The 16,948-nt window shown below is 38.9% G+C and overlaps 1 protein-coding gene across 1 annotated transcript in view; it reads right to left on the bottom strand.

The window, feature by feature from the left end:
- The window catches only part of GPC6 (glypican 6), a 774,375-nt gene that overhangs the window by 528,895 nt on the left and 228,532 nt on the right, over nucleotides 1–16,948 (bottom strand). Inside the window, exon 2 of the mRNA XM_054384418.1 lies at nucleotides 15,797–15,955. Within this exon, the coding sequence (XP_054240393.1) occupies nucleotides 15,797–15,955 (159 nt within the window). The remainder of the gene's footprint in view (nucleotides 1–15,796; nucleotides 15,956–16,948) is intronic.

Genomic DNA, 16,948 nt, shown 5'->3' with positions numbered 1-16,948 from the left:
CAACACTGCTTTTGCTTGCTGCATTTTATTTTATGCATTAACTGAAAATGCAATTGATCCCCATGCAAAGGTCTGGCATTAAGCCTGTGACTATTTAGGTCCAGCACAGACTTATCCTTGGGCTAAGAAATGAACAGGGATTTTTCTAGTTTTATGTACTGTCATGGATTTCAGTGTACATGAAAGAAAGCAGTTCAAAACATTCACTTTAAGGAAGAGAATGTAGTAATGCATGATTCCAGAAAATCCAAATAAATCCCTGTGCTTTAAGGCTTCCCTGTTAACAGTTAAGCATATTATTCTGGCAAGAATAGTATAGCCTCTCTGTTAGAACTAGTCAATTACTGCTTTGAACTAACGCTGATATTTTCTTTCCCTTTCAAGAGTTATGTAAAATCAGACAAAAATAGAATTCAGGTACACATAGATTCCTCATAGCAGCAGTACCTTTATTCCACAAGAGGCATTATTGAAGGGCCATTTGAAAACTTTTTCTTGTTTCGCTTTCACTTTCCAAACCTCTCTTATTTTCATGATACCTTATTTTGATGTAAAAAGAATCACTTATACATGGGTATGCAGATTCAGTAAGGCCAATGATTGTGGCTACAGAGATAATACAAACTGCTACAAATACTAAAGATATACCCACAGTTATTCAAGGAGTGTAATACTGTTACTACAAAATGTGGTGGGAAGAAAAGTCTGTTCTGGGGTTAGGTTCTAATCCAAGAGCTGTATAAATTCTTAACTTTAATTTCCTTAATTATAATTTGATATTTAACATTTCATTTTTATTTAACAGAGAAGCTGTCATGTAGGGATTCCTATCCTGAAAGGCATTTTATTTTATCCCTATCTTTAATTACATCACCATGCAACTTATTTGAGAAGCCAGTATTTGTCAGTAGACTATTGAATAAAAAATGTCACACTAAAGTAACTTCAGCTATTAGACATAAGCTTCCACAGAATACTAACTTAATTGTTTCAGTCCACTAATTGGCATTTGGAGCTCTATCTGTGCCCAGTGTAAAGAATGTGACATAGATATGGATTGATCCATATTTAAATAGTGCAACTGTGTATCTGCTAAATACTATTTTTAAGCCAACAGGATGAAAAGAATGAAATTAAATGTCTGAATTTACAATGTCTGGTAAAATTATGGATACATCAAACATTAGAAGAGCAGTTAAGGAGGAATGTGTCGGAAGACTTCCGTTAATGGTATTTTGAGAACAAATCCCAGGAAGCATCCTAGAGACAGGCATGTGTGATAGTGTATATTCCTTCTTATGCTATATGGAAAACAATTACAAGCATACAAGCACCATTCAGCTCTCCATTTCTTCACACCTGTCTCCAAACTGTTCTTATACCACTCTGATTTTTTCAGACGTGGCACAGGCCATGTGTGGTATAGGATGTGATGTGCAACCAGGGGCTAATTAAGGTTGTTTGATCTAACAGCATCTTGCCTCTGTCTGAAATGTCACCATACCCATTGACTGCATTGCTAGAAAGGGAGTCTAAAGATGTAAAACTACAAGAATGTTCAGATTCTGGGTGAATGTGGCAAAACTGGACCAAAACAGACATGGCAATGTAAGAAACCTTACTAAGCGTGCAATTTTCACAATTTCAAATTTTCGCGTAATAGAAATGAAACAAAACAAACCCCAACCAACTGAAAAAAAAATACAAGCCACCAAAACCCAACCAAAACCCAATAATCTCTTTCTCTATTGATATATAATCACATTACAATGATCAAGCCTGTATATCTTTACTTCGCTTAAAAAACAATACTGAATATTAAGGATCTGAATATCAACATATTTTCAATGTGCACAGTGGCTATTTAAAAAAATCAGACCATGTATGTTTTGATATCACAATGGGAAGCCAAATCTCAAATGTATACTACATGTAGGCAAAAGCAGACTATTTTCACACTTGTAGCTCTCCACTACCTGTAGATATCTTCACTAGACAGATTCATTCCAGTTGGCAGGGTTTGGGTAGAATTCAGAAAGGATCTTGAGATGTCTGAGTACAATCTTTATAGCCAGAAGCTATGGCCAAGTACTGAAACTGCAGTAGGCATCAGAAAAGGTGACACAGGTTCCTTCTGCAAGTTATTTAATGAGAGTTTAAATTAATATGCTATTTACTTGTTGGAGTGCCAGGAAAGTTATGGGGATTTTTACAACAGTAGACACTGAAAAAAACACTACTTTCCTGGGAGTGTTTGAGATTTGCTTGTAAAGCTGATCACAGTGTTAACACCAGAAACTTGTAAAAATTAAAAATGCAGTGCTGATGCTTTTCACAAATTCACAGAACTTCACAGTGCCATAAAATGTACTTTTGGAAAAAGTTTATAATAATGTTTCCTTATTTTCAAATGCAAATGTTGGGTTTTTCATTTGGAAATAACCTTTAGCATTCACATGAAATCCTTCGAAATACTTGAATTTACTGAAATCCAAAAGAAAATCTGTGCAGCATTTTGTTGACATGGAATACGTATTTCAGCTTCAAATCTTGCTTATTGCTTTGTGTGGTGACTGAAACAAGGTGTTTTCTCTAAGCAATTGTTTCCAGCCTTTTAAAGGCAAAAAAAACCCCAAACAAACAAAAAAACCCAACCAAACCCCAAAATCTCAGTCATTATTTGCTTAGTCTGAGAAAATAGTAAATTACCTAGTTTGTATTCCTTCACATGCATCCATTTCTTGTTATGCTTTGAAAGCTTGTTGTATTTTTCCCCTCTAGGGATTTTACATGCTCCAAAAACTAGTTCACATCAAGCAGAGATGACATTGTCTTCCAGCGGTAACTCCATGGTGCTACCAAACTTTGATTCACCGTTTACACAAGTATATATAAATTGATGCCTTCCCTAAGCTGCACACCCTGTGAAAATGCCTCAATGTCAGAATAAAGAAAAAGTAGGTAACAGCAAAATTTATTCCTTAAGCACAGTTTTAGTATCTGCGTAGTCAAATAGCTCTTATTGAAGTAAAAATTAAAAAGCATACATTGTATGCACTTGATCAACTACCTGCTGTTGCCCTTCTTAGGACATGATCTTATTGAGATTTCATTGACTGAAAACGTCTATTTTCACCTCATTCCTGCTTCACATATGTCTAATATTTTAACTACTAGTGTAGCTCTTGAAGAGCAAGGACAGCCTTTTAGCTGCTCTGATGTACTTCCTAATTCAGAAACTGTGAATAGCTACTAGATGCTCCCATGAGATCTCAAAAAATTATCCAGTCACAGTAAATCATTTCACCTAAGAAAGCTAAATTAATCACTTGTTATATATTAAAGATGTATTTCAGGCCTTAAAGTTTGTTGTTAATTTTATTAAAATTCTTGGTATAGCTTCAAAGCACACTTCAAGTAGCAATGGAATCTGCTGTCATTCCACTGACATGAAAACTATCTTCCTTAAAAGCTGCATCCAGTTACACATCTGAGATTGGCCCCATAAGCTATATACTGCCATTTATAATCATAATAGACAGCTCATGACATGGCATTTTTGCTTCTACCTCTCTCTTTCCCCATTCTCCAGCTACTCTTCTGGTCTTTGTGTTGCCCTTATAATATCACTTGATATAATGATAGGTAACTGACCTGCACACTGCTGAAACAATCAGCTAATGATTCAGTGATACATCACCTTGAATGCCTAGAGCATGCAGGCTACAACTAGAAGAAAATTAGTTTATTTCTTATAAAGCTTGTAAATGAATCTATTCATACCCCAGAGTAAACTGAGCATGTGATGCACACAGAATAAGCACACTAAGCAAAATCACTTCAGTTTAACTTGGAAAAGATGAAAAAGTTGTAAATATCCCAAGAAGTGAACAAGTGGGAACTATATTAGTAATAATCAGAAAAAGAATCCATAAAAACATTATGGAGAATCAGTGAAATTTAATTTTCCAATATATTTAGGACAATTGGAACATTTCAATAATATCTCTATCTATTGAGCCATATATTTGTTAAAATCCTATGTGTTTAAAATGATATCTGAATGTTCATGCATAGAACCAACAAGCAAGAAATGCAACATGGATAATGTAGAAGGGTTTGTATGTTGATGATATGCTTTCACTTGGGCTGTAGCAGTCTAGCCAACAATAACTGTGCTACCAGCAGCATGGCAAGCATGACATTACACTAACCAGCTTGCCCACACACCATTTGTCAGCCTTTACCCGCCTCAGAGTGCACCTGCCCACACAGAGACTGACTACTACTTCTTTCTACCAGCACCTACACAGGCAAGCAACTAGATTGCACTATGGGAGTGTAGGCAGCATGCATTTATTTTTACCTCTCAGCTATCAGTATAGAATGAGAGTTAGTGTATAGCATTCAGGGAAGACTTCAGAAGCAATACCCCTGTGCCACATCTTGCCTGTCCTGTTCCTGAAGGTTTGGTAGCTCTGATTTATACATATCATTTTCATAGTTGCCACTAAGTATAGCACATGTGGACCTTAATATGCCTGCTTTTAAAAATATTTCTGAAAGGCATGCAGTTCCCTCCCTAAAGGATCTATCTTACTACTAAAAGCGACTTTCCTATGACATTCCCAACCAGAAAAAGAGCCATTTCCATATTTTTCTGGTAAACCACAGAGCAGAGGTAGAAGTAGAAAAAGAAACTTTAATTTAAAGTAAACTCTTAAGGTCTTTTAGATAAGCAGAGATACAGGGACAGATAGTCATTAAATCACGTTTCAAATATTCCAAGATCTTTTTCATGATATACTGGTTTAAGTCTGCTTTTAATTTCCCAGTTGTGTGGACAGACAGGCAAAAGAATCAGGAAAAGAAGGGCAGCAAAAAGACAATGCCTGTGTATTACAGTCAAGAGATTCATCTAAAAAGTAGTAATTCTGCATTTAATGAGGGCTGAGGACAATAAAATGAGAAATAAGGCTACAGTTCATATTATCCAGAGTGCTGACACTATGTGTGAATGCCCTTGTTTTGTAGCTTTGTATTTATATACAGTCCCTATTTTTGCATCTTACTAGGCTTGAAGGCAGAAGGGGATAAAACCAGGCTCATGAGAGAAGGGATGAAGGGCAGCCCTCAATCTGCTGTCCCACTTGAGGTGGTATAAGCGACAATAAAAACACAGGGCTCAGTAATAGGTTAATAACCACAGAAGTGACCGGGAATGGACAGATATCAGGAGTGAAAACTAATGGCTTAAATCCTCCTCTGAAACACTTACATAACCGATGCACAGAGTATAAGGAATAAGCAGGAGGAGTTGGAGATCTGCATTAGGTTGCATGACTATGATATAATTGCTACCACTGAAACATGGTGGGACAGATCCCATGGCTGGAACGTTGTCATGGATGGCTACATACTATTTAGAAAAGACAGACCAACAAGGTGAGGTGTTGCTCTCTATGTGTGAGAGCAACTGAAATGTATTGAGTTCTATCTAGGGGGGGGAGGCAGAACACGTTGAAAGCTTGTGGGTATGAATTAATGGACATGAAACTGTTGTGGATGTCTACTATAGACCACCAAACCAAGAAGAAGATGTTGATGAGGCCTTCTACAGTCAGCTGGAGGTAGCCTCTAGAACACACTTCTTGGTATTCATGGGTGACTCCAATCACCCTGATATTTATTGGAAAACCCACACAGCTAGGCATATTCAGTCCAAAAGACTCTTGCAGTGTATCAACAATAACTTTTTGATGCAGGTAGTGGAGGAACCAACAAGGAGAGGTGTTCTGCTGGACCTAGTATTAACTAATGAAGAAGGACTGTTTGGGGGCATTAAGGTCAGGAACAACTTTGGTGACAGTGATCATGACATGGGGGAATTTAGTATTATACAAGGTAGAAGCAGGGCAGTAAGTAGGATTACAACCCTGGACTTCCACAGGGCTAACTTTGTACTCTTCAAAGATCTACTTGCAGGAATCCCATGGGCTAAGGCTCTGGAGTGTAAAGGAGCCCAAGAAAGTTGGTCAGTTTTTAAATGCCACTTCCTCCGAGGCCATGATAGGTTCTTGAGTAAAAAATTGGGTAGACGTGAATGGATGAGCAAGGAGCTCATGGAAGAAAGAAACTTACATTTCATGGAAGAAGGGACTTGTCACTTGGGAGAACTATAGAGAAGTTGTGAGGGAGAAAACTGAGAGAGCATGTAATAAATGTATGTAAATATATGAGGGCTGGGTGTCAGGAAGGAAGGGACAACCTCTTCTCACTTGTGCCCTGTGACAGGACAAGGGACAATGGATGTAAACTACAGCACAGAAAGGTCCACCTCAACATGAGGAAAAACTTCTTTACTGTAAGGGTCACAGAGCACTGGAATGGGCTTCCCAGAGAGGTTGTGAAGTCTCCTTCTTTGGTGACTTTCAAGACCTATCTGGACACGTTCTTGTGCAACCTACACCTGCTCTGGCAGGGGGGTTGGACTAGAAGATCTTCAGAAGTCCCTTCCAGCCCCTAACATCTTGTGATCCTGTGATCCTGTATGGTTTTTTCCTTGTTATATGTCAGGTGAGCACCTACCAATGGAGTAAGAACCAGATATGGGTAACAGAGCCTCTGACAGCTGATTGTCAGAAGAGTTTAACCAGTGTTATGGATTTGAAGCTGAGGCCTTTGTTGATCCCATACTGTCCATATGCATATGGCTAACGGTATAAGGCTTAACAAGGCCAAGTGCAGGGTCCTACACTTTGGCCACAATAATCCCATGCAGACTAGGGGATGAATGGCTGGAGAGCAACCTGGCAGAGAAGGACCTAGTAGCGCTGGTTGACAGCAGGCTGAACACGAGCCAGCAGTGTGCACAGGAGGCCAATGGCATCTTGGCTTGTATTTGGAACAGTGTGGACAGCTGGACTAGGGATGTAATTCTGTCCCTGTACACGTCACTGGTGAGGCCTCACCTCGAATACTATGTGCAGTTCTGGGCACCTCACTTCAAGAAAGACATTAAGGTGCTGAAGCGGGTCCAGAGGGGAGTGATGAGACTGGTGAAGGGACAGGAGGGAAAGGCTGAGGGAGCAGGGGTTTAGCCTGGAGGAGACTCAGGGGGGACACTCTATCACACTCTACAACTAGGGAAGGGAAGTTGTAGTAAGATGGGGGTTAGGCTCTTATCCCAGGCAACATGTGACAAGATGAGAGGGCATGGCCTGAAGCTGTGCCAGGGGAGGTTTAAGTTGGATGTTAGGAAGCACTTCCTCACAGAAAGGGTAATTAGAGACTGGAACGGTCTGCCCAGGGAGGTGAGGGAGTCACCATCCCTGGAGGTGTTTAAGGAAAGATTGGATGCGGCAATTAGTGACATGGTCTAGTTGATGTGGTGGTGTTAGGTTGTAGGCTGGACTTGGTGATCTCAGAGGTCTATTCCAGCTTCAATAATTCTGTGTTTCTATGAATCATCTTTATTCACAGGAATCTTAGTATTTGTAAATCAGTGATTTTGCTTATGGGTTAGTTTCTTTGAGGCTCGGATGCTAACTTCAGAAAACCATTTCCATCATAAAATACTAAAACCATACACTATTCAGAACTTCAGTGAACCGGATTCAGGAGCTGGACTCTGGATTGTATGAACTGGGACTGATAGAACTGACAAAGTCTGCCTCAGACATCAGCCATTGAAGACAAGGGCTTAACTCTTGTGATCCCTCAGCTTTATACTGAATATGACATATAGTAATACATTGTTGGTCGTTTTAGGGTCACTTGTCCTGTAAGCTCTTCCCTGCAGGTGCAGCCTCTTGCTTTACTGCACCCTCAGTGTGGTACACAAGATTTAACAGTGGCATTGGTTTCTAGAGGAGTAAATATAAGCAAGAACCTTTCTGCATTTCAATCCTTAGTAGCAACTACCAACATCAAGCATTACCACTTCCAGAAGCAGATACTGTCTGTGAGATTATGCCATTAACTTCAGAAAGTGCAGTTACTTAGAAGAGATTTAGCTAAAAAGTAAAATTGCTGAAAATTAAAACCAGTGAATAGAATTAGTTCTGTTCTAGCTCAAGCCAGGATAATCAGTAATATTACCTATGGTTTAATATTTTTAAAGTTTGGACACTAAGTTCAGAAAACAATTTCCATCATAAAATACGGAAAGAATATACTACTCAGTGCTTCAGCAAAGATTAAATGCCATTTGAAGTCAACCAGACAGCATTTTTCCCAACCATTATAAGACAACTGACTGCCATAGCCTTCCTTGCTTCGATATTTTTAATATCTGTTCCCCTATAAAATATTACAGAAAAAAAAACAAAGGATGACTTTTGTAAAAGAAGCAAATAGAGCACGGAGAGACCCTCAAATGGATTTTAGATGTTTCACTCCTTTATTCTGTTCCTTGGGGTGGAATTTATCTGAACAAATGTGTAAGTAAGTCCATATTACTTAAGTAGTGTAAGGTATCTGTGTCTGAACTCAATGCCCTCTTAATCAATACAGAGAAATAAGTACTTCAGGGAGAGATTTTTCCTGACCTATGTGAAGTGTAAAATTCAAACCAGTATGACTTGCACCTATCATTCCCTATTGACTACTGAGGGAACCTACAGTAGTAACCTACACTGTGAACATCTAATATCCAGCAAGGCAGATTCAGCTTTCTGTGTAACAGGAAAAACACTGGATCCTTGTCTTCTCAAAGCCTGTTTGAATTTGGCTGTATCTGGACAACATGCTTTCTAGCGAGTCATTTGAGAGTGGGTCATGCACACTTGGTACACCACAGGGTAGCAGCTTGTCCTTTGCTTTGCAGCTTCATAAACCTGATGTATCTGGTTAGAAAATTACATGCTCCACTGACCAGCTGCATTTAGCAAATGAAGTTGTAGAAGAGCAGAGAGAACAAGCCATCCAAATGCACCAAGCACATTTCCAGTTGCAGGGAGTACGTGTAAGACACCAGTTCCCAGAGTGCTGCCTTTCAGTATGGGACTTGATCAGGTTACAGGAATTTGCATCTGTCCTGGGATAGGACAGGATAGGTTTGTGTTCTTTTTTTTTGCCTTTAGAATTTGGGAGGGGCCACAGCCAAGATAGGCAGCTGAACCAGTCAATACTGCACTAACACTGTGTCTACTATTTCAGGGGAGGGTCAGCCAGGCTGAGCAACATGGGGCAGGACCAGCTGGATGGGCCAGACTGGGCTGGACCATCACAGCCAGTGCAGCATTTTTTATAGCTCATGCTCTATACTATTTCTTTAGTATTGTTGTTATTCCTGATTGTTTCTTCTCTCTTTGGGCTGTTCTGTTAAACTCTCCTTAACTCAACCCACAGAGTTTTGCCTTTATCTTCCAGTTTTATTTCCCATCCTGCTGCAGGGGTAAGGGGCAGTTGTATGAGCAGCTGTGTGTGACTTGACTGTCTGGTCTGAACCACAACAGAACCACTGGCTGGAAACTGTTCCTGCTAGTGGGTGAATCCTTCCTTTCCAAATTTTGTACACTTGAACACTTCTCCACTCCTGGTTAATTTTTTAAGACATAATTTATTTCAACCTAATGTAATGCACAAATTTTGACATGTGAAACAGTGATCTTGGCAAAATTCTTACAGGATTAGTGCTTAAAATCATTTGTAGGCAATAGACTTTTCTAGTAGGCTATTATCAGCTGTGACAGAATTTGGAACAAATGTGTAGCATTTTATTTTCACATCAGTATTCCTCATTGCATATAAGGTAAGGGATGTTTTATCAAGAATCTCTAAAAATTTAAAAACTTGCACCAGAGGTCCACCTAAGTCTCGCAAGCAGTTACATGCTACAAGGCAAACGATATTGCCTAACTAATCTAACTGATCTAAGGTCTGTATTTTGACAAGTGCATAAGTTATGTAATGTGTTAAAACAGTAGATGAATTACACAGAAACTGTGGTCCCACTAACACTGTTAACAGCCAAACAGCAAAAATCCACCTGTTCTGCAATAGATTTTGCATTTCATAGGAAACACATTGCAAATTGACACTTAAATCTTGTTAACACAAAGAAAACAAAACAAAGCATCATTACTTTGCCCAGAACCAAAATCCAAAATATCTGTTAAATCAGTTTTCATGTGATGAAAACTATGTTTTGTTGCAGATACGGCAACACTACAATAGTAAGAGTAGTTTCATGAAGTACACAGATTATGCTATATCAACTTTCCTACACTCCCTAGAATCCCCCTCCCAAACAAGCCTGTGGAAAAGGCAGACCTTTCTGAATCCCTGCTTCCAAAAATCAAAGCAACAAAGCAAAGATCTTATGAAAGCCATGGCCTTTCACATTCAAAGTAAGCAAAGCAGGAATGTCCACCTGCCAACCATGACAGTATCAGTGTGCAACAGGGCTCCTCTGCTGTTGCAGTACTACTCTTCTGCACAGGTCCACAGAGGTCAATGCAGCTCCAGTCATGAGCTGGGGTTCAAACTGAGGTGGCAGGCAGAACAAGAAGTGCAGCAGGAAGGGGGAACAGAGAGCAGAAGACTTGCATTGGCCATGCAGTTGAACCTAAGTACATTCTGATTTCCAGCTTCTCCCTTGTTTTACTTTCCACACTTCCCCCCCCACCCCCCACCCCCAAGTGTAATGAAATAATTATACGTGACTAGAAGATTTCATCCCACTGCAGAGTTCTTTGCTGGAAAGCAGCTTCACAAAACACATTTTTGTCCACCCTAATATCAAAGAAAGATTCCAACCCAATATTTCTCCATGTTCTTTCATAAATTGTGCAAGAAAAGGAAAAGGAATACAGAGTATCTGGGATGCCTGGCTATTCTTGCAAATATTGTTTTGGAGTGTTATCTTTGAAACATTCTTTCCTTCCCTGTTATTTACACTGCTACTGCTGGCAACGACTGTAAGAAATATAATCACCACTAATGGGTATGGATCACTGTTCTACTAGACTGTAAAAAACCCAGGAGTATGGTGAATGATGACCCTGCAAGACAGATCAATGCAGCTGCAGATTGGTTCTTATGCTATTCAGGTTAGTTTCCTTAAATGGCATCATACCTCACACATTCTGCTGAAAGCTATCCATATCCATTCATGTTTGTGACAGCTATTTTTATATGCTCTTTCATTTTTAGCACCATTACAAAGACTACTAGCGTATTTTTTTTTTTTAATGAGAATGAGGAATTAGTGCCTCTTCTACTAGATTCAGATTTATTTACTTTAAATGAAAGTTATTTGCTCTAATTTTCCTATTGCTATTCAAAGGATCGGTGAGAAAACGTCACTGAACAGTTACTTGTCTCCTCATTAACATTCTTTACAAAATCTTCCAGTAGGGCTGGTTTCAGCTGCTGATGGAGCAATACTTAAAAGAAATTGACTTGTCTGTGAAGCAGCTGCTCAGCAATGCCACTATGCAAGAAATCAGTGGTAATAAGATGATACTATTACAGCTACACTGAGAGAATGATATATTTTAAGCTGCTTTGAGGTATATAGCGAGGGTCTAAGGATTGAAGCATGCCTACTTGTCTACTGCTAGAAACAGGAAACAGCTGTTCTTTACATGTCTGCTTATTTGGATTAGTCCTGCCCAAAGCCCTGAAGTAAAAGAAAAATCCACATCTAATGCAACTCCTCATTTCCTGTGTATTTCCTGTCTGCTGGAAGGTAGTTTCGTTCATTTTCCTAGTTTTTGGAAGGGTTTGTAATTCCCATTTCTGAAACAGGCATTGTATTCCTTGCTAGGAATGTTCAGCACCTACTGTTTCAAAGGAATTTTTCTAATTTCACTGCTTGCTTTATTTAATATTTAGCTACTCCTGCTTATAGTTCTTGTAGAGATTTGGAAAGTACTGTAATTCAGGTAAAAAACAAATATAAAACTGACATAGAAATGATATAAGAGCATTGCCCACAGCCTGAGAGAGGTGGATCTTCTCAGCTCAGCCACATTTGGAGTTTTGGGTCCATGCCTGGGCTCCCCAAGAAAGAGCTCCTCCTTTGCAAGTCCAGCAAAGTGTGGTAAGATAATAAAAGGACTGGACCATCTCCCATATAAGCAGAGGTCAAGAGGGCTGGAACAGTCCAGCCTACAGAAAAGAATGCTCAGAGGATCTCATCAATGTGTATAAATATCTGTTGTGAGGGACTAAAGAAGACTGAGCCAGGCTCTTCACAGCAAAGCCTAGTGACAGGGCAACAAGAAAGAGATAGAAATTTAAAGAACAGTTAATTCTATTTAAAAACAAGAAAACATTTTTTTACTGTGAGGATGGCCAAACACTTGCATAAGTTGCATAAAGAGCCTGTGCAGTCTCCATCCATGGAGATACTAAAAATGAGGTTGCACATGGTCATGGGTAACCCATGGTAGCTGACCATACGTTCAGCAGGGAGGGGGTTGCCTAGACCACCTCTAGAGGTGCCTTCACATCTCAGCCACACTCTCATTCTGTGTAAAAATGTGTGTCTTAGCAAAGGCTAAAGAAACAATGTTTAAATGGTAGCAATCTTAATTTCCTTGTAGATCATGAACTGGAAGCAGGCAAAAACCTGAAAGGGAAAACAAACCTCAAATTTCCTCTCAAAAGGGAAATGTTAAAATCATTCTACATATGCTTAAGTGTATGGTTGTGAGATACAAAGTAAACAAGAAAGGCAAGGCATATGAAAGCCAGATAGTAACTCAACAGAGGTCACATATCCCTAGAAAGTCTTATGTTGTAAAGATTAGCATTGCCCTAAGACATACCTGGTACAGCAGAAAAAAATTTACAAAAATCTAGAAAATCTTCCATGTCCCTTTCCAAGGATTTGCAAAATGAAATAAATGTCTGCATGTGAACAAAGAAGTTGGCAGCAGTAGTAGTTTCACTTAACTCCTTATGGGAGCAATGCTAGTATGCTTTCTATCTCAACATTACTTAAATGTTCATATATTCTGCTACTGTTTAGATATGCTACTATTTATAAACACAGGTCCTGTACACAACTTCTATAAAATTGCCACAGTTGGTTCTATTTGTTTTGTTATATCTTGTGTACTAACATTAAATGGCAGAATCACAGAATCACAGAATCAATAAAGTTGGAAAAGACCTCAAGGATCATCAAGTCCAACCTATCACCCAAGACCTCATGACTACTAAACCATGGCACCAAGTGCCACATCCAATCCCCTCTTGAACGCCTCCAGGGATGGTGACTCCACCACCTCCCTGGACAGCACATTCCAGCCTCTAACAACTCTCTCCATGAAGAACTTTATCCTCACCTTGAGCCTAAACCTCCCCTGGCGCAGCTTGAGACTGTGTCCTCTTGTTCTGCTGCTGGTTGCCTGGGAGAAGAGACCAACCCCCTCCTGGCTACAACCTCCCTTCAGGTAGTTGTAGACAGCAATGAGGTCATCCCTGAGCCTCCTCTTCTCCAGGCTAAACAACCCCAGCTCCTTCAGCCTCTCCTCTTAGGGCTTGTGTTCGAGGCCTCTCACCAGCCTCGTTGCCCTTCTCTGGACACGTTCAAGTATCTCAATGTCCTTCTTAAATTGAGGAGCCCAGAACTGGACACAGTACTCGAGGTACAGCCAAACCAGTGCTGAGTACAGTGGCACATGTATCAGAATTCCCTTGTGCAAAGTACCAAATTAAAACAAAACAAGCACAAAAAGAGAGATGATTCTTGAAGAGTTAATACATTCATATTACCTAATACTACAATATTTGCCTTATACCAAAACCCCCCATTCTATTTGAAACTGCAGCAAATCTGTCTTTTCAGTATAAAACAGCCTATTAGGTGAATACATTTTTTAATTTGCCTTTTAGGAAGACAGTATTTTTTCTGTGAAAGTGAACAACCTTTGAATCATTTTAGAATAGTATTAAAATACTGAAAGTATACGCAAAGTTCAAATGCTCTTTGATGAGACTTCATATTGCAAATTCCCTCTAAAACATCAATGACCAGCCAGAAGAATCCACTTTAAATCCAACTTCCTGAAAAGAAGATCCTTAACAATCCCAGAAGGTAATATTTACAATAGGTCAGTAACTGTCAGCCATACACGTTATCATCAGTATTAAGATACAGAATTTCAGGTTACTGAAAAAGCCGTAATGTGACTATGCAATATAGTTCATTGCAATATAAAAAGGGCTCAAGTTGCCAGAAAATGAGTAAGGTGTTCAGTGGTCAGAGAGTTTTTAGACAGTTTTTAGACAACTGCACTGCTCCCTGAATACCAGTGATCTTCCTGTTTTCCTTCTAAAAAAGAAAAACACTGCATGTACCATAGATGGTTTGCAATGTCTGTTCTGCTTGCATACACATCTTGTAATACTGCACACTCAACCTCTAGATGTTTTGTTTTGTTTTTTTCAGGTTTTTAAAGCCACGTAAAATTTTGAAAACTGACTACACAAAAAAGTTCCAACTTCACACTAAAAAGTGAAGTCATCTCAACGCAGAACACTGCATAATCATCCACACCATAGTCCTTCTAATGACTAAGGACACTTTCTAAATTATATTAGCATTTGATCTGTAGCTGGGGACCATTCTCCAGACCATCTTCATATTATACATTTCCCACTCCTTCCTTTTATAATTCATCTTCCATTCTGTGCCATATTTAGAGAATCAATATTAGGGAAAAAAAAATCTTTAATTTGATAGAGAGAATGATACAGAATTACTCCAGGGATTTAAAGACACCTTCATTTGTTTTTGAATGCAACCTCAGAGTTTTGAAGTAAGCTTCCCACCACAGAGATAACCTTTCCATTAGTCTCCTACACATACAGCCCATAACCTAGTGTTAGACAACTTTATTGCACTGTTTGCAGGCCTTCTGCCTGCATGCGCAGATGCAGCTCTGCAATCCTTTTTGAAATGCCAATTTGTGACTTTTAGTGCCAGACCTTTTCCAACTTATACACACACAGAAATACTCAGGGGGATACTTTCAACATGAATACAGGTTTCATATTTAGATAAAGCCATGACTGAGTATTCTGAAGGTTTTACTCCTTCCTAATCTGCAGTTTATGAGAAGAGCTCAATACAGTGTGACTTGTAAACATAGAAACAACCATAAAAACTACTTAATGTTCCTTATTAAAGACAAGCATTTAGCAAATTGTGACACTGAAACCTGGCCCTTACAAAGAGAACTGATTAGAAACAAATAAAAATTCCCAAACTGTTCTTGTGAATTCTTTCTAAGTATAAAGTGTGCATTTGATAATAAGTGGTTTGCACAACAATCCCTCTCAAATGCAGCTGAGGCCTTAGCGTTCGGAAGCCAGAAACCCTCTAAGAGACTAGTACATTGCATGAAAATCATCCAGGAAAAAAACTACAGCACTAAGGCTATAAAAAGCAAACTACAAAAAAACTGGTTTGCAGCAGCAAAAAAATCATGGGAGATCCATAGTTCATCTTGCAACAGTTGACATAACTGCAAACCTACAGTTTGCATTTGAAACTAGGAGACAAAACTTATAAACCTCTCTATGCATATCTAATCTCTTTTTTTAACATCAGCCAAGCCTGCAGGCACTTAACAGTCCGATTCTTAATGTCATTGTAATTAAAGGCAATACTCACAAGGCTGATAAGCATACCAGCTGTAAATTAACCCTTATCTTAGCCAAACTGACAACTGCAAATGTGGTATCTAATTGTAAAGAAAAGAACACTGGAATTTATTATGAGAAGCTGACTTTTAAATCCCATAACCTTGAAATAAGTAAATTATATCCAGCCTACCGTCAAACTTCTTGTGCCGGGATACAAAAGTGGTGCGTACAAAGTGACTTGTCTCTTCCACTAAGTTTTCAAACTCCAGCTTGCTCTGTTGGCTTAACTTGTCCTCCATTTCTGAGGTGCAACACGTATATTCCTGAGGGCAGATTCTCAAATGTTCCCCTGGAATCAGAAGTAAAAATTAATTAGAAATATTTGAATATAGATAAAAATGTCTCAGTATCAAACATGCATGATATCTATTCAGTCAAGGAACATGAGCTACTCAAAGAGCTCTTTAAGGCTTGACTACTTTATTACACACACTTTGAATCTATAGGAACAATTTTGCCATGCTTGAACATTCCTCACACAAGAAAGAAGACTCAATTTGCAGAGTTGTTTTGATACTTCAAAAGGTAGAATTGTCTAACACTGAAAGTGATTCCTCACACAGAAGAACCCTTCCTCGTAAATAGACATATACTTAAGAAGTCAAAGACAATTGCTTGCTTTCTGTTTGTATTCAAAATGCCTGGAGAAATACCTAGTGAGATGACCTCCTACAAGCCATCAGAGCTGCCTTGCTGTCAAAACCAGAAATGATGTATTTCTGTTTATAGGTCCCACTTGCCCAAATGCATCAAAATATTTTCCCTTTCTACTCTTCCTTCCCTTCTGGTTGAGTAAGTGTACTTTAATGACTGTATTTCTGTGCCACGTGTTTTCTTGGGCAGTATTTCTTGTCAGACCGAATAAGAATAGCTCTGCTGAATAGGAGAAAGCAATGAAGAGTTTAATTAATGCTTATGTTATATGGAAATGCAATGTAAAAGGTAATGAAAGCCTCTTATTTAATTCAATAGATTTATCTCTTGAAGCGCTGTGCCAGTTCTTCCGACAATATTGCTTTCTTCAGTACAATTTGCAAGTGGAAACCAATTCTTTAGCTCATGAAATTAAAATGGTCTGTTATTACACGAAATGTGAATTTCGAAGTGACACTGTACTATGGGTGTCAGAAACATTTAGCTCAGTTTGTACAAAGGCAGGAAATTCTACCATTCCCTCTTGAGAAATAAAAAGAATAAACTGCCTCTATGATTAAAGTTACTTATAAGGCAATGAAAACATTTAGCTTTCTGTACACCAAATCCTGATTAAAAATCCCTCTGC

The sequence above is a fragment of the Indicator indicator genome, chromosome 1 (genome assembly GCF_027791375.1).
Source record: "Indicator indicator isolate 239-I01 chromosome 1, UM_Iind_1.1, whole genome shotgun sequence".
Classification (NCBI taxonomy): domain Eukaryota; kingdom Metazoa; phylum Chordata; class Aves; order Piciformes; family Indicatoridae; genus Indicator; species Indicator indicator.
The sequence above is the reverse complement of the archived record's forward strand: the minus strand, read 5'-3'. Positions and strand labels throughout refer to the sequence as shown.